General features: G+C 41.1%; 1 protein-coding gene across 1 annotated transcript in view; it reads left to right on the top strand.

The window, feature by feature from the left end:
* The window catches only part of DLEU7 (deleted in lymphocytic leukemia 7), a 148,416-nt gene extending 146,109 nt beyond the window's left edge, over window positions 1–2,307 (top strand). The window contains exon 2 of the mRNA XM_055096802.2: window positions 1,072–2,307. Within this exon, the coding sequence (XP_054952777.1) occupies window positions 1,072–1,107 (36 nt within the window). The 3' untranslated portion in view covers window positions 1,108–2,307. The remainder of the gene's footprint in view (window positions 1–1,071) is intronic.
* The last annotated feature ends 20,360 nt before the right edge of the window (window positions 2,308–22,667 follow it).

The raw sequence follows: 22,667 nt of genomic DNA, 5'->3' as shown, positions 1-22,667 counted from the left end.
TTTATAATTCCCCCAAACAAGTCTCTGCCAGAGACGCTGCTGCACCATTTGCAGGGCAAGAACAGAAAAAGCACAAAAAAGTCTGTCCCACATGTGTGTCAAAGAAATGAGAACACACCATCTACTTTGCCAGTGATAGAGGGTCTGCTCTCCCCACTCTGGCATGCACACTGGAAGTGTCCCCCATCTGAGGAAGGACATGGTGGAGAATGAACTTAGGGAGTATTTGGGACAAAGTAAAATTTATTAAATGTTTGCCTATATTCTCCAGTATTGCAAAATGCAAAGAGAGGTAGAGTCTGTGACAAGTCTCCTCTCAAATAGACGGAAAAACCTTGAGTCACTCTTTGGAATAGCATTTTGGTAAAGAACAAACTCTTGCAGGGAATTGGGTTAATCAGGGAAATAATTAGAAGTTATTTTGGAGACAAGGCTGGTGAATAAGATTAATAATGCCACTGGCAGAGGGCATATTCTAGGCCAGAAATGAAATGTACAGGGGTGCAGGGATTGTTACTATGTTAGAGAGAGAGAGGGGGGAGAATGATTGAAAATGTGAAAGCATCAGATGAAGAGTAAACTCACTACACAATTCTATATTGGCTCTAAATTCAATGCTAAAAAGAAAACTGCCAAAAATATTTTGAGAAATGATGGTGATAGCAACAGGAGACAGACAAATTCCTAGGCAGACAGGGATGAGTCCCTGGTGAAACCTGATCTTCAAGCCAAGAACAGTTTAAAATCTGAAAACCAAGCTGCCAGTTCCAGATAGAGTCCATGACCAGAGTGAGAACTTCCATCCCCATCTTACCCTCTCTCTCTCTATTGATTCCTTCTGAATGATGCCTTTTAACCAATTGAATGGTGCTTTCCAAGACCACCCATGGGCCAATCAGCATGCACTCCCCCATTGTAAGCACATAAAAACCCTGGACTCAGTCTCACAGAGGGCTACCCACTTCCAGGTCTCCTCTCACATCTGAGAGCTTTCTTTCTGTCACTCGATAAAATTCTACTCTGCCTAACTCACTCTCTGTTGTCTGTGTACCTTATTCCTTTTGGTTGCAGGACAAGAACCTGGAACTCACCAACCTGTGGGAGTGAAAGAGCTGTAATGCTTCCGTTTGCCAAGCTGCAGGCAGCAGGAATAAAAGAGCTGTAACCCTCTCTCCTGCTCAATGAACAACAGGAGAGAAGAAGCTGCTGGGTGCCACTCCCTCCTGCTTGCCAAACTACAGGAGTTAAAAAGCCCCAACAATGGTATCCTTGGAGTATATTTTAATTCTTCAAAGAGACTACTTGAAAAGGATGGCACTATTTAGATGTGTGGGTTCTTGGGATATTTGTTTAAATAATGAATCTTCATATGTCTATTATAGATCTAGATCTTCTGGAAATGAAGACTATCCAAATGAGAACACACAGGTCTACAGTAAGGGAGTCAGCTGCATCGCTTGTATTAATATTTAGCAGACTCATAGACAGGTGGAGGAGTGGGCATCCTCCATGGTGAAAAGAGAAGCTTCAGGTATGCCCTGATTGGAGGTCACTGGCATAGGCCATTCAGAGTCAGGCTAAATAGAAGTGGCGCATCTTATATGATTGGTTTGGGGACCATATTTGACCTTCTCTGAGTAGTTCAGAGTTACAAGGGGAGGCAAAAAATAGTGAAGCTGACCGCCATTGATCAAGTCCTTATTTTTCTGGGTCAATTGCTGCAGAGGTTGTGGGTATAAACCAAAAATAAAATTCTAAGGTCCCCCGGTCATCTGAGTGGACCTCCTCCTGAGCCAGTGCACTCTAAAATTTAACCTGAAAGACTGGTTCCCGCCATGAGGGGAAGGAGAGTCAGACTTGCCTCACTATATCCTCCAGCATCAACATCAACACAGACCTTAAGTCTGATAAGAAACCTTACAATCTATTATCTCTGAAGCCTGCTACCTGTAGGCTTCGTCTGCATAATAAAACCTTCATCTCCACAACCTCTTATGGTAACCCAGATATTTCTTTCTACTAATAATAACGCCTTCAACCAATTGCCAATCAGAAAATTTTAAAATCTACCTATAACCTGGAAGCCCCCACAACCTCCTTCAAGTTGCCCCACCTTTCTGGACCAAACCAGTGTATATCTTCAATGTATTTGATTGATGTCTTATGACTCCCTAAAATGTATAAAACCAAGCTGCACCCCGACCACCTTGGGCATATGTTCTTAGGACCTCCTGAGGGCTGTGTCACGGTCATGGTCACTCATATATGGCTCAGAATAAATCTTTTCAAATATCTTACAGAGTTTGACTCTTTTCATTGATGGGTCAGAGCCCTACGGGCATGTACGGGTTGACCATTGTCCATTTGTGTATTTTCCTGGGCTGGGACAGGTCCTCAAAATTGGTATTGGGTACCTGGAGATGTTTGCTTTTCTTAGCTCTTTTCATCAGTCCACCCATTCAGGCTCAAGGCACTGGGTGCCACATTAAAAGCCTCTGCAATGACACACTGTGATCTAGGGAGCTTCCCCAGGTCTCAGCCTGACCTTCTGTTCTGACCATTTGCCTCATACTCTGACCATGTGGCTCCCGATTCTGAGCTGATTCTCTTGGGCTGCCTCCTGATTCTAGGCCTTGATTCTGATCATGAAAACTCATGGGAAACGACGTCTGGCAGATCATTCCACCCCAGCTCTGACTATGCTCAGACCAGCCCTCCAGGACCTCATCAACTAGACTTCCCAGTGCATTCATCCAAGGAGAATATCAGGTAGGCCTATTTTATAAAGTTAGATGAAAACCAGAAGGCCATCTGGGCTATCACTTAAGACATTAAGACACAGCGCAAGCTTAAAAATCAAGTTTTTAAGTATGGAGTCTGTGGAGATAAAAGTTGGGAGTCCTACGCTCAAAGAGGGAAAGAAAATGAGCCAGAGACTAGGGGATCTATGGTATGCGGGCCTCCACACAATTGCCCTCTGGCTATGATATAATCAGAAACACCAAGTACATCTTTGGTCTTGTAGGTGAAAAATAATAACTTTATTAATTTTTCAGCTGGCCACCCAGCCAGCTTGTTACAAAACACAGATTAATAAGAGAAAAACAAGTGTATTAGCATGTATATTTTATATATACATAAGAGACACACAGGGAATGAGTCTATCCCAAAGAGACGGCTTTGAAGCACAGCTTATATAGCATCTTCAACAAAGAACAGTACATCTTTAGAGAAATGATAAAACAGAGGGAAAGGACTCTGAGTTTGTATGGGCTGGTGGCAATTTGGAGGAAGGGTTAGTTAGTAAAGCTTGTCTTCAGTGGTTAGCCTTTGTTTTCCATGGGAGAAGAGTGGGGAAGAGAGGGAAAAGAATACCTTTTTGTCTCTGTAAAAGTATTTTCCTGAGGGAAGAGAGCTTTCTTGTAATTGCTCTTTCTTAAATGCCATCAGCTCAGCAATCCTTCATATTTCGGGGTAGTGCATTCTGGTCTCTCACTGTCCATTTTTTTCTAACACCAGCAAACTTAAATTTTTAAATTTTATGCAAATTTTCTAGTGGAAAGCCAGCCTGCCAAACCCAGGAGGAGGAATTCCCAAGGCTGGCCTGAGGAAGAAGGAATGTGGTTAGTGAGGCCACTCTGTTCTGGGGCCTGGCCAGCCTCACTGCACTGTGCACTGGGATGTTGTATTGCTTTCCTGTGAAATGTCACATGGGTTTTTAAAATGCTATCACTTACGAGCCAGTCCCCATGCAGTCTAGGGCCCAGCTACTCTCAAGACTTGTTGACATTTTATTCCCCGTGATAAACTCTCCACTGGGTATGGAAAGCTAGTTTTGCTTTTCCTTTCAAAAGGAATAAACAGAACATGGAGAAAAGAAAAAGGAACTAAGCTTAGTGGGACCTCCTCATAGAGTATTTAATCGTCAGGATGCCTAGGGCCGGATGACTCCATTCTTTATGGGCGCTGAATTCCTGGTTTCCTCAGGAGTCACTTTACAACTGAATTTTGTCGCCTGTCTCTTTGCAAAAATCAAAGCACTCAATGGCTGTGCAATTACCAGCAATATTAATACCTATTCCAGGCTCTTCCTGACAGTTTACAGAGAGGGAGGGTGGACAAATCAGGCTTGCAAAGCTCCCTCCTCAGCAGTAGCTTCTGGACTATTGGTCCGCTGTAGGATAAGCATGACAAGGCACAAGGGGGCTAGATGAGACCACTGAAATTGGTAACTGGTTGCTTTTTTTAAAAACTTAAATAGAATTTGAATCAAATTGTCTAATAATGAAAGGAAACGTGAAGCAAAAATAGAATAAATGGGGAAATATAGCTCAGTATTTCACTGCTTTCATTAGCTAATATAATTCATTCATAAGCTCCATTGCTAAGTTTAAAGACTGCAAGTTGCTCTAAACACACACCAGTGGGGGAACGCTCTGGGCCATATGTCATGTGTCAGGAGCCCTGTCCTGAAAAAATTTCAGGGTCTCTGTTTGTGGCTCTAGGATGGGTGGAAGTGGGTTTCCAGGAGCCCCTCCTCCTTGCCTCCCTCTTATCTCCTGGGGCTCCCGATGCTGCAAAGGAAGGCAATAGGATACTTGGTTTTTTTCTTCAATATTTTAACCTATGTGGCTAGTGAGAAATCAGTGGATTGATATTTTAGCCTCACTCAGCTTTCCACTTTTTCATCCGTCTTTCATCTTATGGTTTTAGCATCTATTGTTGACCTGTACCAGAATCAATGACTTCACTAGGGATTATAAAATGGTGATTCTTAATGATAGAATTAAGATTCTATCATTCCTTCTGTATTTATCAGATGGTGTTCTTCTGTAAAGAAGCATTTTCTTTAAAACAAAACAAAAAAACATCTTTCACATGTGTTCCTTTTGTGACTAGCAAATAACTGGGTTGATTCTTTAACACTTGCAACAAGTCATGGGAATAAAATGTGGAACATGCTACATATTCAAGTGCCTCTTCTATTACCTCCTCCCACCATTTTTTTAACCAAAGGCACAGTGCTATGCGCTTTAATTTTGTTATTATTTAATATCCATTCATCTAACACATACTTACTGAATGCCATGTGCCAGACAGTATTCCAGGTGCTTGGGATATAGCAGTGAACAGAAAGAAATCCCTACCCTCACTGGCTTTCATTCAAGAAGAGAAAGGCAGATAATAAACATAATAAATGAGTAAAATAAACATGTTATCCGGTGACAAGTGCTCTGGAGAAAAATGAAGCAGAAAAGGAGGAAAGGGGTTGGGAAAAGAGTTTGCAATTGTGAATAGTGTTGATAGGATCCCTGAGAAGGTGATATTTGGGTAGAGGTCCTCAGAGCTCAGGATCTAAGCCATGCAAACACTTAGGGGAGAAGAGCTCGAGGCAGAAGGAATAGTATGTGTCAAGGCCCTGAGGCAGAACCATGAGCAGGGACCTGCCTGAGTAATAAGGCAGCCAACATGGCTGGAGGTAAAGAGGTCAGAGAAAAGGTCAGAGAGGATGGGGCTCCATATCCTGCTGGGTCTTGCTGGTGGACCACTGTCTGGATTTTAGCTTTTACTCAGAGTGACACAGGCAGCCATTCAAGGGTTCTGAGTAAAGGAGTGACATTACGTGACTTATATTTTATCAAGATCTTTTTAGCTGCCAATTATCCCAACTCTCAGAGAGAAGGCCGTTACTACCCTCTTTTTATACTAGAAGGAATGGGGACTCACAGAAAGTAATGTGATGTATTCCAGGTCACCATCTATGAGGGAGGGAAGCCGTGATTCAATCTAGGCCATTATATATCAGTTTATAAAGCAGAGCAGACTAACAGACCTTGCTATTAAGGAACGAAGTGGGGTTAGGGGTTGTCTGTGCTGACAGATGGCACAGCCCCCCAGCACACTTGCTCTCCATTTTCTTCCCTGTTTGGCAACAAATGCTAAGATGCTTAGCACTGGGCAAAAGCTATGCTATTAATCTTGTCTTTTCTCATTGAGGCTTCTCATCTTTCCAAAAGATGACATTTCTAGAATCGTAAGTGCAATAAACTTAAGGTCATAGAGCACGGCTCTTAAAAAGACAGTTTCATGAGCTGTAAAAAGTAATCATGGTTTGTCAAGTCAGCAGATCTCTCCCCTTCGGCCTTCTAACTGTCACTAATGCCTTTTTTGGAGAGAGCACACTTTTGTTCTTTTACTTTTCAGAGTTGTTGAAGGGGGAGAACTATTTCTTTACACAGAGGGCCCTGCATGGCAGCTTTAACCACTTGAGACTGATAAGATAATTTTACTCAAGAGTTTTGGTTTTTTTTGTTTGTTTTCCTGCCCTCTCTGTTGAGACAGGCCACCAGCTGACCAAATAATTGCAATAGCGGTTGGGAGACGGTAAATTCCACAGAATAATCCAAGGAAATTCCAGTTTTTCTAATAATTGAATGATAAGAATATTTATATGATCTCTTCTGCATTGCATTGGTCTATGTGAGGAAAATCAGGTGATAGCATAATTCATACGGAAATAATCAAGCTCCCTTTTTAAAAAAGAATGACACTTTGGGAGGCCAAGGCAGGAAGACTGCTTGAGTCCTAGAGTTCAAGACCAGCCTGAGCAAGGCCTGTCTCTACAAAACAACAAAAAATAAAGAAATTAGCCTAGTGTGGTGGTGCCCACCTGCAGTCCCAGCTACTTGGGAGAATGAGGCGGGAGGATCACTTGAACCCAGGAGTTCAAGCTATCATGACACCACTGCATTCAAGCCTGGGCAACAGAGTGAGACCCTGTCTCTAAACAAAAAAAAAAAGAAGAAGAATGACATATAAGCAATGTCATATTTGAAAGTGTACTGGGAATATAAGCATACTTTTTGTACCCAAATTACATAAATCTGAACATTATTTGTACCTATTATTGAATCCTCAATGCTGAGTGTTTTGGCTGGAGTAGGAATCCTTTATAAGTAGCAGAAGAGCCATGTTCTGTCATTTAGATGTAAGAAGACAATGTGGATCCCAGCTTCCTCCATTGCCAAAATACCCCTTTAGATGAGGGGTATTAACCACGTGGCCCATGCCAGTGTGGCCTGCTTGGTAGTCAGAGCCAAAACTGCAAAGCACCCTCACATGCAAGATCCCTTCTGAGCCTCATAACGAACCCATGGAGCGGCTATAATCTCCTCTTTCTTATAGACAGGGCAATAGGCTCAGAGAAGTCAGCAATTCATCTGAGGATGCTCAGCAAATAAGGGGTAGAGTTCAGGTTTTAACCCAGGCCTTCAGAGTCTAAAATCCAAGCGCTTTGGGTACCCCACACTGTTGGCATGGTGTTAGCTACAGCTCTGATTTAACAAAGCAAAATCCCCATCACCCTCTGGGATCCTTCTCAGGCATCCTTTGGTTGCTGAGGATGACTGAGCACCAGCTGTGCATTTGATGGGCTGTCCAAGCATTTAATATGCCTGGAAAAGAATCCAGGCTACACCCCACACTGGGGAGACTAGTAGTGAATTAAAAGTATCAGATGGACTCTAGCTAAGGAATGTAATAGGTTTGAGTCCTAATGACTTAGCCCATTATCCAGCAATAAAGGCTTTCTACCAAGCTATTTTCTTTCAACAGAGCTTTAGTCATTTTCCTGAAATATTCTATGGGAATAAAAAAGTATTTATGGGAGTAAAAAATGGTTTATTTCCCATTGCCTGTGATATTCTAGTCTTGGAAATTCATAGTGCACTTAGCATTTTTAAAACTCTGGAAATCCTGCAACAATAAACAAATAAACAAACAAAACTTTAATTTTGTGTAACACTCAATTTCCTAAACTTATGTGAGCACAGTCTGTGTTTGCCCGTGTAGTCTCTTCTAATGTCTTGAAAAATTCTCATTTTGGAACATGCTTTGGAAACTCTACAGGAGACTCTCTAGAATAGAAGCACCTTTGGAACAGAACTTTCTGTCTCTTGTTTATTGCTGAGTGCTCACCATTAGAACAGTGCCTTCCATATAGAAGCCTGCCATTAAAAAGTATTCAAATGAATATATAGATCTTTATCCTTCATTTTAGCCCTAGTCTTCTAATGTTATAGAAAAACTCCTCAAATTAAAGTATTCTATAATTAATCATTTAACATCAACTGAACAAAGCCCATCCTGGTGGAAACATTTATGCCAAAACTTTCAAATCAAATGACTAATTTTTTTTCTATATTGCTCGTAATATTGATGAGTCAAGGTAATAGTTTTTTAGCTAACAATCAGACACAAATACTAAACTAAGTATTTTTCACATGGTAAGTCTACAAGACACCCAAACTTTTGAGAAAAAAAGTGAAAACTTTGATCACTCTGATACCCTGCACATATGCCAATAATCTTTATATTGAAAACAGCTGCTTGGCTGGCAATTTTTCACGCGCCTTCCAACTGTTGGGTACAGGGAAGGCTCCATTGCAGCAAAAGGAAAATGGTAATAAGTTTCCCCTTCCTTGAACAGGTGTTGTGAGAATTTAGAGTGTTTTCAAAGAAAACATCACAGACTACACAGTACCAAAATCTGCTTGACCCAATATCATCAGCAAGGAGTATTTTAAAAATGACATTCTAGAATTTTATTGTAAATCAGGCCTTGGAAATTGTTCAGCAGAGTCCGTTCATTAGATAAATGGGCAAAAAACTCAAAGTAATTGAGTGACTTTTCCAGAGTTATATAGCTTGCATTGAAGGGCTGGGACTACATTCAAATCCTCTAAGTTCCAAGAAGTTTTCACCAGGTCACCAGTGCCTTTTCTCACCACAGGGGCTTTCTGAGAGTTGTACATGGCCCCCAGGTATCAGGAAAGTGCTTGGGATGAGAATCTCAGAAGTGGGAGGATCCTAGAGACTTGGTGATCTCATCTACTTATTTCCTAGATGAGAAAATGCAGAGATCAAGCTAGAGTAATTACTCAGTGAATTTAGGATTTTTCAGAGCAGCGCCTTCTAATAGAACTTTCTGCAATGGTGAAAATGTCTAATACGGTAGCTTTGAAGCACTAGTGCAACTGAAGAACTGAATTTTCAACTTTAATTTAAATTAAAGTTAACTTAAATCAAAGTAGTCACTTGTGGCTAGTGACCACCATATTGGATAGCACAGCTCTAGAGAGCTAATCTAGTTATACCATTAACTGGCCTTGTTGTACTAATCCTCTGTTAGGATTTGGGCATGACAAAACTACCAAAATATACCACTTGTTACAACATTGCAGTATGTATGTTTTACAAATACCAGGAGTTCAATATAACAAAGCAAAGAGAAAAATCATCTGCATTTGTGATTAAATGAGTAACAGTAAATCCAACATTAAGAGTCAAGCCATCACAAATAGTTATTTTGCTCCTATTAAATCTATGATTTCTGTAATCCTGGTAAAGAAGTAAAAATATGGAAATGTGTAGTAGCTATATTTAACCCTCTGCATCTTTTTATTTTTTAGCTATTCGGATGATCTATAAAATGAATACTGATTATCTATTCCAAATATAACCTCTAAGTAATTAGTCAAGGCCAATCTTTCACCCTTTTGGCAGTGAAATAATCCTTTGTAGAGACATACGCTAAGTTAATCACCTCATTAAAACCTAGGCCAGGCAGTTTTGCTTTCTTTAGCTATATGTTGCCTTAGAAGCTAACTAAAACATCTTCACTTGCCCACCAGTGAGCTGTGTCCTGTATTCAATTAGTTTCAGCAAATTATTAGAAAAAGAGGAGCATTGTTGAACCAAGAGCTGCATGCAATATTTAGATTTACAAACTAATACAGTATAAAGGCTCCCTAAGAAGTTCACATGCCTCTGTCTAAAAGACCGGCTCCTTCAAACGATACCATTGATTCCTGACATCAGACAGTCTGTCATAGAGAAGTCAGGCAGTGGACATTCTGAAAACTAATTCAAAGCGGGGCACTTGCTCCATGGCATGTTTCTCCTTAATGGGCTCAAAAGGCCAATGTTCTCTCAGACAATTAGGCCTTCTCATCCTGGCGAAATCTGGCCTTCAAGACTTGTTTTTCAATGTCTATCTTCCAAGACAATACAAAGTTTTAACCAGACAAAATCTGCCAATGTGACTATTTCCCCCCTTCTGGGGTGACTGAATCACCTTTTTAAAAAATGTCTTGGATGTCCTTTTGCACAAGCCCAGAAAGGCCTACCCATAGGATGCTCTGTTTGCATTTGTAGCAAGAGAAAGTCAGTGTAGTTTGAAATTGGAAGTTCAAGATCTATTAAAATAGATCATTCTACCAAAAAGACATATGCACTCGTATATTCATCGCCATGCTATTCACAATAGCAAAGACATGGAATCAACCTAGTTGCCCATCAGTGGTGGATTGACTAAAGCAATTGTGGTACACATATTCCATGGAATACTATGCAACCATAAAAAAAGAATGAAATCATGTTCTTTGCAGCAACATGGATGGAGTTGGAGGCCATAATCCTAAGTGAATTAATGCAGGAACAGAAAACCAATACCCCAGTTCTCACTTATAGGAGAGAGCGCAACATTGAGCACCCACAGACATAAACATGGGAACAACAGACACTATGGACTACTAGAGGGAGGAGGAATTGAGGGTGGTATGGGTAGAAAAAGTACCTACTGGGTACTATGCTGACTACCTGAGCGCAATATACCCATCTAAGAAAACTGCACATGTATCCACTGTATCTAAAGTAAAAGTTGGAATAAAAGATTTGGGGGTGAAAATGAAAAAGATGTGTCCTATTAGGGAATTTTGTCTAAGACTCTTTGCTTAATAACGGAGAGGTTAAAAGCAGGGAACCAAAAAGAAGCTGCAGACTTTATCTCTGAGAATCTGTGGTGAGAACTGTCTCAGAAAGTACTCTAACCACAGAGAAGATGAGGAGACCAGATGAGTCTCACGGGCCCATGAACACTGAAGTGCTTATGAACATTTTTGGGACACACATGAAAGAGGCAAAAGCAAGTTGTAATGTAGCTAAAAGTTGAGGCACTCATTTATTTAAAAGAGAGGGGAAAATCATACAGAAATCATTTTTAAAAACCTTTGTCACTTTTTGAACCTTTTTGGGCTCAAAATCAAGATTCCTAATATTAAAGTAAACAGTGATTTGTTTTTGGTGGGAGCTGTATTTTGAATCAGTAGATTAATACAGAGATCCTAAAACCAGCATGTCCAATCATGTGGTCCCAACCTCAAGGTGTTCAAGCTGGGAGTATTATTTTTCCCAATCAAGCAACAGAGAAGATACACATTTGAGTATTTTACTGACTTGTGAATACAGATTGCTACTTCTAACAATCAGGCAGAAAATTGTATCTTGGTTCAATGTAATGCCACATGGTATATAATGACAAGCTGCTTTGAAATGTAATTACTTTTATAGAAATAAAACCCTTTCACATTTTGTTTTGTTGACAAATAGACCAGGCAGCCGCCAAAGAAGTGTCGATGGAACACTTTTCTCAGAAGCATATGCTTCACTTTAGCCAAGAAAGAAGAAAACACTTGATCAACATGTATGTGTGTATCCTGAGACGCTTAATCCGAAAGATACCCCGATCTTTCTTTTCCATAATCATGAGACCTGAGATTTTTCTCGAGGGAAGTGTTCCAACATGAGAAAGAAAATACATAGTTCAAAAAGCCCGTGTTTTCAATTTGCTGCCACATGGTTTAAATTATCTATGTATTTATTAAGGGCGCTAAATAGGCAGCTTAATTTAGGGAGAGGGGTCATTTAAGTTGAGAAAAATCATGTTTAATCCCTCAACTCACTACAGGTTGATTGTGCTTTTTAAACGCATATAGCCTCAGCTAACAAAATTCCCCATGATAAGAAGTTCCCCTGTCTGCTTCTAAATTTGTCAGCTGCCAATAACAATGGAAACTTGTTAAGCTCCTGGCTTGAGGCCCAGCTGCTCTGGGCATCTTCCAGAATTAGAGATTTGTCAGTTACTTTCTCTTTATGTTGCCAGTGTGCTTGCCTGCAATTTGGGGGTCAGCTCTCTGTTCCTGGCATATCATGTGTTTGTTACATTACTATAGAGTGGAAACCAAAGGGCCAGGGTATCAGAGCTTCTTTGCTTGTATAAGTCTGCTTTGGTTTTTTTCTCTGGATGGGCGTAAAGCAGGTGTGAAGGGAACCATGAGGAAGACATGATTAGATGTAAAAGGCTGGAAATTTGAACATTTACTGGCTATTTGATGACAAGACAGAATTCTAACTTTCTAAGCTTCAGAATGGATAGTTATGTTTCTATAAAGAGTCCTTATTTTTTAAAAATACAATATGAAACATTTTAGATAAAATTATATATTATCTGTAATTTGTTTCCAAATAATATGGGAATGAGACAGTGGGTCCAGATGAAGTAAGATTGGCTGTGAGTTGATCATTGTTGAAGGTGATTGGTGGGTACACAGGGATACATTAAACTACTACGCATATTTTTGTATTCATAGTTGATATTTTCCAAGATACAATTTTTTTTTAACTGGAAGAAAAAAAGTGCCTAAGAAGAATGCAAGATCCCTTAATAGCCCTCTCTGGACTATCAACAAATCTTAGGGAAATAGGGTAAGAGTTTGAGAATCTTTTAGAAACATGGCTTTCCATTTTTTGCCAGCATTTATGAAAGAGTATTTGATAGTGCCCCCATGCTTTGCCCTGTGTCTTCTACCACACTATTTTTATTATATGGTTCTCAGGCTGAGAACCTGAGACCCATGGACTGTGAAACTCTTCTCCAGATGTCTTACAGCATGCTTAGGGTTTAATCCGCCCACCTCCTTGGGTCTTTGACTTGTACATGGCTTCTTAAGTCCCATTTTCACTGGGCCAAAATGCCCTGAATTATTTCTTTATGGCCTCCAGCCCCAGTGGATTCTCTGTGTGAGTCTGGCTCAAGATGTACACATGCATATCTTCAATGTCCACCTATTTTTATTTTCATCTGAGCCTGTATAGCCAGACAATGGCAGGAAGTGTTTCTCTTGGTGACCCACAGTAGCCTTCCTTCCTCCCGGCCCACTGCGGTGGCTGTGGTTGTCTCATTCCCTTCTGTGTGCTAAAATCAGCCCCACTCAGAACCTCCCCAGACTCTGGTCTGTGCCTTTTACTTGCCTTGTGTGGTTATTTTGAGTGCTATAGCAAGAACCCTATTTGTAAGCAGGCTGAGCAGTGTCAAGCATAGATGACCTGGGCGACAGCCCCAGGCACTTGCCTCTTGGTGCCTTGTGTCTAATTCAGAGGCATGAGGTGCTCTGCCTTATTTATGGCAGCATGTGAGGGTTCCATCTTGGAAAGCAGATGTTAGCCTTCATCTAAGATAGTGGACATCTTGGGCTTTTGATATTGGCATCAAAGCTCCTACAAAGTGCTCTGGGCCCCATTGCAATATAGTCTTCCTTGGACCACTCTAAGCAGAAGTTCTTGAGAGAGAAAGAAGACAAACATGTTATGAGAATAAATCATCATTAAGGACAAAGAGACTGAAAAAGCAGAACAATCTTGAGCAAAGGATGAGGACACCAGTCATCTCTTTCTGCACCAGCATCTCTAGTGCCCAAGAACTTCTGGCACATGGTATTACACTTTATCTTTATCTTTATTTTTAAGGGAAGGGAGAGGTCAAGCATGAGAAAGACTGATGTGGAAGTAAAGAAACCTGAATTCTTGACCCCGCCCTGCTACTAGCCAGCCTTCTGATATCAGGTACACTTTTATTTCATGTATTTATCAAGCATCCAGTACCTAGCCAAGCATAGTACTGGCACTTCAGGAACAACACAGATGAATAAGAAACAGGATCTGTTTTTAAGAAGCCCATGGGGAAGCAGACCCATACATAAAATCTAAGCCACAAAATATTGTAGGATCTACGATGTAGGGTGCTTGAGTGTAGGTCCCAGGGGTCTCCAAGAAATGCATGATTGATGGTAACTGGTTTGCGGAGGAAAGGATTGGCATAGGCTCACCTCAGTCTTCCTGTTACCATAACAAAGGCAGACTGCAGTATCTATAGCATCATTCTTCTAGAACTGTAAGTATCTCTGAATTTATGTAATTGGGGAACCACAGCACAGAAATGATGGGTATTTTCCCATAGTCCTATGAAGATTTTGTGGCAAGGCCAAGGCTGGGACAGAAGTATTGGGACTCCTGAAACAGTGCTCCTTCCATCAGCACTAATTCAGTCTCGGTGCTGAGTTGCCTTACAAAGTTAATTAATTCAAACACGTCTGCTTATTTTATCCAAAACAGAACTTGAAATATCCACAGTGGTTCTCAGCTTGAACCTAATTTTGAACAAAGAGAAAGAACTGTTCTGCAAACCCTCTCCATTTTTCTCACAGCACATGATGAGCACTGGGGCTCTTTGCAGAAGTCCCTTATGGTAAAAACAAAACAAAACATAGTGCTCACTCCAATAAACTTGCAGTCAACCCTAGCCCAGAAGCAAAATCCCATGCAGAGAATACAATCCCTTGTTCCTCACAAATCTAAAAGGGAAAGAGATTTGTGAGTAGAGCTTTCAGCTATGCGAATAGACCATTGTTCATCAGGCATCTCATTGTAAATTCTACTTTAAAACTTGTTTGTTTCCACTGAACCCCTGAATTTTTTATTTGTGTACCTATCTGTAACAAAAAGGAGAGTTCCAAAAGCACAAAGGAAATGTAGAGGATGAGAAAGAGACAGGGAGAGGGGAAGTGAGGTGGGGGGCGGGAATTGAACTGTGGAGTTCAAATGAACCTGTAGCTAGTGACATCTGCACTTATCTAACTCGGGTTTGGCCATACCCTATAAAAATGCACATTGAAGAGTTTAATGAACCTTGGTTCCTTGTCAGATTAGCAAACTTTTCACTATCTGACTGTAATGTTTCCAATGCTTACATCTCAGAGGCTCAACGTTGAGGGAGACAGAAATCATAGGAAAAAAGAGCAATTACACAGTGTCTCAGTTGCTCGCCCTCTGGGTTCCAAGAACTCAGCTAGAAGCTGAGGCAGATCCATTCATTGTGCTCCCAGATCTCTTCTCCCGGTTTTAGTTGAGCCCATGGCTGTCCAGGTAACTACTTCATTTTCTATCAGCTCTGTAGCTAGATAAAACCAATGACTAGATTCTGACCAATGAGATGTGACCTGCAATGATGTACTCCACTTGTGGGTCTTGCCCTTCAAACAATTGGGCATACATTCCCCAGATCATTTATCCCTTCCCAGTGTCTGTAAAACAGCAAGAACAAGCATTGTCACTTTGGATCCAGAAATGGAAGCCATTTGTTGAGGATGTCAGTAGTGCCTCCCCATCAGCTCTGACCCATTCACACCTGAGTGGTAAAGTGAGAAAGAAAAAAGTTTCCAACTTATTTAAGCCACTATACCCTAGGGTCTCTTTGTTATAGCAGCTTACTTCAACCCAAACTAACTACCCCCATGGTGTGGGGTCAGAGTCTGGCCAAAAGATGCATTCATGCTTTTCTAGTGACATAGACTCACCCTTTCTCTTTGTCATTGACAGCGGGAAAAGCAGAGCTAAGCCAACTTTCAATACCACATGTAGTATTCATTTCTAGATGTCTGTCCTAAGGAATGTTGAAATTAGAAAAAAAATCGTGGTATTATTTATAAAACTAAAAATTGGACTCAATCAACTTGACCAATAGTGGGATAATAAATTATAATATGGGCTATCTATTTACATTTTATATTATTCCACAGAAGAATTAAAGTGTGCCCATTGGGGGAAAAATCATGTTTCTGGAGAGAGAGAGAGAGAGAGTGTGTGTGTTTGCATGCTCCCCACTGGCTTTATTTAGTTTGCAACCAGATGACTCTTTTATTTAAAAGTCTTTTGGCCTTTGTTGTTTTGATCACAGCTAGGCACCATTATTTAATGGTGTGCATTTGAAACCATGACTCTCAGTTCATCGACAATGTCAGTAAGATGATAGATAAAAATAAGAAGGCTCACTGGGGCTATTGCATGAATACTGATAAAAAAAAGTAGAATCATAATCCCTACAGCTAAATTTCCCCACTAAATCATAATAGATTATAATTTTTTGATTTGCTAGTTTTCTAAGTATTTAAAAACTATCTTTAGTTCCAGACTTTAACCACATGATGTTTAGAGTAATCCACCCTGTTGCTTGTCTACTTCTTGCACTGAATAGATTTCTCCTATTTTTTTGAAAATTTCAAATTTTTAAAAAAACTTTTTATTTTGAAAATTTCAAACCTACCAAGAAGCTGAAATAATATAATGTACACTTTTCACCTAGTCTTATTAATTGTTAAAATCTTACAAATCTGCTTTATCTCATTCTTTCTATCTTTCTCTGCTGAATCATTTGAAAGTAATTTTCAGGCATCATGTTTAATAAAATGAAAATGATCACAGTATAACATCAATTGAGAAAAAATGGTTATCTATGAAAATGCTAATTATAATCATTTCTGAATGGTAAGACTGGGTGATTTTTCCCCCTGTGTGTTCCAAAGTTTCTAGAAAAAAAGCTTGAAACTTATAATTTCACTGAACCAATAATTCTATTTGGAAGTTTGATTAAAATTTGCTACCATTATATCTGTTGCAATTATTTCCATTTTGTGAACATAGATAGTACTACGTATAGTGGCAGAAGTACAATGAATATTATTAAATCACGAGGATGGTAGTATTTTTACACCAACCAAAACATGACAATTTGTATCTCTTCCATCTAACTAAATAGATACTCCCATTGTCTTTCAAACATGCCTCAATAGGCCCTTTGGGGCTCATGGTGGCCCCTCTTGAAATGATTCACCCACCTTCTCTCTAACACCCTCGCTACTTAGTTTTGTGTAAGACCAATATTATCTGCAAGGAAGCTATAATTGATTTTGCTCAAGATGAAGTCATGTGCCACATGTTTTTCCCACAATTATAGGAAAGTCTTTCTCTATAAAAGTCTGTTCACTTGGTATTTTGGTGCACAGAGAGTTTCTCTAATAAAATGTTTCCTTAATGCTGACTGCATATCAGAATCACCATCTCAAATATGTAGTGGTCTCATCCCAGACCTGCAAAGGCACTGTGTGTGTGTGTGTGTGTGTGTGTGTGTGTGTGTGTGTGTGTGTGTGAGAGAGAGAGAGAGAGAGGGAGTTGTATTTGTTTGTTTTAGAGAGAGACTATTTATTCTTATAAAGCTCCCCACAATGCTGACGTATACACAAGTTTGAGAACCTCTATCCTAGACACACACTTGTCTTCTCCTTTCAAGACTGAATATCAGAAAGTATTCAATAAAGACTTGCAAAATGAATGAGTAGATGAATGCCAGTTCTCAGGACATCTGAACCTTTCCTAACCAGTAATGTTGACTATGCAGAACTAGAAAAGTGTTGCTTAAGTCACCTTAAGTCTAAACCAGTAGTTTTTTACTTCAGTATGCCCAAAAATCACTTTCAGGGCTTTTAAAAAAATACATATCCCTGGGCCCATCTGCAGAGGGTCATATTGAGTAGGTTTAGAGTAGGGACCAGGAATCTGCATTTTTATTAGCACCCTAAATGTCTCCTGCAATGACATTTTTTAAAAAACACCACATTCAAATCATGGGTAGAAGATGTTGTAGCACAGTTTGAAAGAAGTCCTACTATCCAATCCAAATAGATCACTGGCATTCATAGATGTGGTCACATTACTAATTAACATTTCGTCTAAAATTTTATCGAGAGTAAAGAGCCTGGGATGCTGGCTCAATTGATGCTCTGACTGGTACTGTGGAGTTCCAGTGGCCATTTATGCCTCCATCCCTTACTATCTGGTGCCTGTCCCTGGGGCTGTCTTCAAGTCAAGTGACATCAAAAAGAATGGAGGTCAAATCAGGTAGTTCTAGCCAGAACATTTTAGTGAAAAGAAATAATTACAAAATCGTTTTTCTTTTATAAGGTATATATGGATTCCTGCCCCATCCCCAAAGTAGAATAAAGATAGGAAAATACTGATGCAATATGGTGTGAGATTATTATGGGTCAAAATGACTAATGCTGGATCAAAAATCAGAACAGGAAGGAGACAGGAATTTCAAAAATGAGCAACTCCAAAATAATAGGAATGAAAAAAATAAAAGTTAGTGTCACAGGTCAAATGTTTAGATCCCATATTGTCACTCCATTCTGGTTTTCTTTAACACCCCTGCTTGAACATTTTTACAAATTTCTCAGACAGAATCATAGTCTTGTTTTTTGTTTCTTGGTGTCTACTGGTGTGAAAGACAGCTTTTCCATGTTGTAAGAAAACAAGCTGCTCAATCTGATTTCAGGTCTTGTCTGACACCATATCACAGACCACACACAAGGGGCTGGTGGTGTCAGCACTCTGCAGAAAACTTGTCATCATGTCCTCAAGTGTTGTGCACAGGGTTATTCCATAGGAGTCAGGAAAAGCCTGACAGCCATCTGAACCAAGGACTAAGGACCCCAAGGGCAGCATAGCCATGGCCAAATGTGAGCCCCAAGTGCCCCACACTGGCATGAGGTCCCTCTTAAAAGGTGAGGGAACTTCTTCACAAGGATCAAAGCAGTAACATTTCTAGGAGACATTCACAGTTTTCCATGTTGGCTGAATTTCTCATTGTATCTTATGCACTAGCCAACTTGTGCCTCGAAGCTGAAGTGACGTCACGGAAAAGAACCCTCCCCAACCAAAATTGCTGAGATTGGCACCATGATTTGTAACCCAGAAGGAAAAAGCTACAGTCTCTTTCACTGTCTCTTTTGTTCGTTAGCCTTCCTGCCCACCATCCCTCCCACCCCCGGGCCTGCTGGTCACTCTGTAGTAGGCAGCCTGAAGGGGGGTGTCCTCTGTCACTCCCTCTACTTTCCTCTCTTAACAGTGAGCCCTTCCTCCTACACACACCACAAAGCCAAAAGAATGGGATTAAAGCTGATGACACACAAGGCAGATGTGTGACCAGCTCAGGTTCTAGGGCCAGACAGCCCTGGATTCCAGTTCCACTGGGTCACTCACCACAGTGTGACCTCAAACTGGTTATTTCAACCCCCTGAACCTCAGTTTTTTCATCAACTTTGATGTTTAAATGAGGCAACACATTCAAGGCATTTAGCATGGATCTAGCAAGCTCTCCACCCCAACATCTCAATCAAAGGGAGGCAACTAACAATCGCAGGGGTAGCAGTGACAATGGAGGCTGAGAAAAGGTTTCGTCCTGTGGTCTCTCAGGCTTGCCACAAGAAAAAGAACACAGAAAATTCTTATTACCTGGAGATGTACATCCATCCACTACTTGGTAAGCAGGAGTCTAGCTATTTATAGACCTGACAGGCCTACAGAACAAATCCCTGATTGATTTGTAGCGCCTCGTTCTCATCCAAACTCTTCCACTGCAACGATGCTTCTCTGAAGAATAAACCGTCATTTGGTTTATGACATTGTCTACGTAGCCACTCATTAAAGGAAGCAAAGACCAGCCAACAATCCTGGATTCTCTTTCAAGGCCTCGTGAGTCTCCTCTGCCCTCTGGCTGGCTGAGGAGTCACCAATGACATCAGCCAGATGGCTGACACCACACATAACCCCCAGGCTGCTAAAGTTTAAAGGGTCCCTGCTTTCTCCTCCTTGGCTGTAGATGGAAAATTGGAGTCTCTGGGGGTGGGGAGTTTGAGGGAGAATCCAGCCAAGAAAGGGAGTCGGCAGAGAGAGGAGGGAGTAGTGCCAGCTATTCATGTTTCTGCGACTCGCCACGCACAGTATGGGCATTGTTTGAAATCACACAGACATTGTCCTATCCAGCCCTCAGTCATATTAGCTGCCCAGCCATTTTTCCACATTAATCATTCAAACTGACATGAGTAAATAATACCACATGTGGTCGTGATGACAGTTGTCTCCATAATGTATTCATCTCAAGGTACTCATGGTTTTTACTAAAATAAAAGTGCAAGTGAATGACTTTAGAAAAATCTGCAGTCAGGATAGCAGCAGCTATCTTTATGAGGAGTGGTATAAACACTCAAATACATGCTGAAGACGTTGAGGACAGTCAAGAGTGGTGAATTGCACTCTTAGCACTGGGAGGCCTTACGATTTTGGAGAGACATAGAAACAAATTAGTAACACTCAGTCCCCATTTCACATGCACAAGTACAGAACCACTCCCAACCCGCTCTGTCCCTTGCATTTTTTGCACAGGTCTCAAGCAATCTTTGTTGAAACTGACATGATCCTTTGGACAAGCATATCCTGCCTTCCCATCTTCGCTTCTGCTTTCCTCAAATATTGAACACTTGGTTTATGCCTAGTTTTGTGCTGGATGCAGGAAATGCCGAGAAGAAAGACATAGCTCTGGCCCTGGCAGAGCTAGAGTATTGTAGGGGCTGGGACAGGAGGGAAGGAAGATGTACAAACAAACAATGACCATCCAGTGAAACATACACATTAGTTTCAAATCCCAGGTGAACATTGTGTAGAAAGAATTGAAAAAATTTAGCCATCCTTATGGGGCATAGTGCCTGTTGATTCAAGCTTGATAAAATAAGGTCAAAATAATTCTTCCCAGTGGATCTGTAGGGATTTGGTTGAGGAAAAGCTTAGGAAAGTGTTCTCAAACATGACTATGAGAATCACTTGGGAGCACTTTTACAACTCTACCCCAGACCTGCTGAATCAACATTCCATCGGAGATATCAGAAATCTGTTTTGTAAGAGCTAGAGAACTTGTCCTGAAACCAGCCTGCTGAGCAAGTAACTATACTGGCTTTACTGAGACTATCAACTAATCTGTAAGAGTTGACTGAGATAGGAGTGAGCTGAAGCTCAGCCAAGCTCCCCTGAGTCACTGCCACTGTCACAGAAGAAAACCTTTTGAAGCATTCACACTGTGGTGAGAACTGTTAATGTTTGTTCCCTCAAAGGGCAATGTGTGAAAGAGGAAGAGATCTGCCATCTGCAGTGAGAGACACTGAGCCCTGGGTCACATGCGGGTGGGCAAAGGGGATATCACACCTTTAAGGAATCTCAAGGCTGGAAGAGGACATCCAGTCTTTGCCTCCACCAAATGAGAGTCCACTCAGCAACATGCCTGCTAGATAAGGCTCTGCTCAGACACATCCAGAGTCAGGAAACTCACTACCTTCAGGGGAAATCTGTCCCATTGTCTTACAGCTCTTGCTGATTAAAAGAAAAGAAAGAAAACACCTGTGCAACTTCTTGTAACAACTTCTTTGCTTTTCCTGCTGATACTTTGAAGAATATGCCTAATTTTTCTTTCAAATATTTGGAGTCCCTTATTAGATGCCCTCAATCTTCTCTCATGTCAAACTCTCAGGCCCTTCCACCAACCCTTTTATGACAGGTTTTGAGACCTTTCTCAAGGCTTCTAGATGTTACAATCACAGCATGTAGGTCCCCACCTTTCCTTTTCCCCACAAACCAACACACAAGCTGGGCTTCTGTTGCCCATAACTGGCTTGGAGTTGCAAAGACAAGGATGTCTCCCAGGGCAGCCTGAGAAGTGGTCTCTGAAGAGGTGAATAAACTGGGGTCCCTTCCTCCATCCTCAGCATAGTGGGAACACTGGGGGAGGAGGCCGAAGTTCTTGGCTTCCTGTCATTATAATTATAGCAAACACAGGGCACAGATCTCCTCCTCTCTGAAGAAGGGCTGTAGGCCTCTCATACAAGAGTCCCAAAGGGATCAGACTTTGTCTCTAAGTCTTGGATTCCGGCCTTTCAGCAAAGAAAAAGGAACTGAATAAAGAAGTCCAGTGACTGCTTTCCCACCCAGGGCTCTGTGGCAAGCATTAATGTTTTGGGCTAGCAAAGCTCTGAGTCTGCACACAGCCCATTCCTGGGTGGCCTCTGCAGCTTGCAAAGGTGTTCGCCTTTGTCTTGGGACAGGATGGTGGTTGGGAGGTGCAGGTCTACAGTCACACCATAAGTGGGCCAAGCCCTTGTTCCTGACACTGATAGTTACTAGAGGCTTGGAAGGATGGAGTAGGGCGGTGGGAGGGTGGCAGGCAGGTGATGAGATATTGGTTAGTGGGTACTATGTACAGTTAAATAGAAACAGTAAGTTCTCATGTTTGATAGTATAGAAGGGTGACTATAGATAACAGTAATATATATTTCAAAATAACTAGAAGTGAGGACTTAAAATGTTCTCAACACATTGAAATGATAAATGCTCAAGGTGATGGATATCCTAAATGTCCTGACTTGATAATTACATACTCTATGCATATAACAAAATATCACATGTAGCCCCAAAATATGTAAAAATATTATGTATCAATAAAAAAGAAAAAAATGTAACAGGGCCACCCCCTGTCACCTTGCTCCTTGACACTGAAACTTCTGGGTTGAGAACAGAGGGGCCTCCTCTCCAGAGGGTTGAGTATCAGAATTGCTTGGGGAGATGTTGAAAATATTCTTCCCTTGAGGCAAAAGGGAGTGGGTTTGCACGGAGACGCTCTATGCTCTCTATGTGTTATTGTAGTTGGGGGCAGGTGGAAGCTGTCAAATCTCCAAGCTGATCTTGCCTTGTTGAGAACCACTGGTTCAGAGGGTACAGCGAGCCAAGTCTAAACTCAGGTGTCTCTCGTGTATGTCAAGGCATGCAGTAAAAGC

This window comes from Pan paniscus, chromosome 14 (assembly GCF_029289425.2).
Source record: "Pan paniscus chromosome 14, NHGRI_mPanPan1-v2.0_pri, whole genome shotgun sequence".
In the NCBI taxonomy this organism is placed as follows: Eukaryota; Metazoa; Chordata; class Mammalia; order Primates; family Hominidae; genus Pan; species Pan paniscus.
The sequence above is the reverse complement of the archived record's forward strand: the minus strand, read 5'-3'. Positions and strand labels throughout refer to the sequence as shown.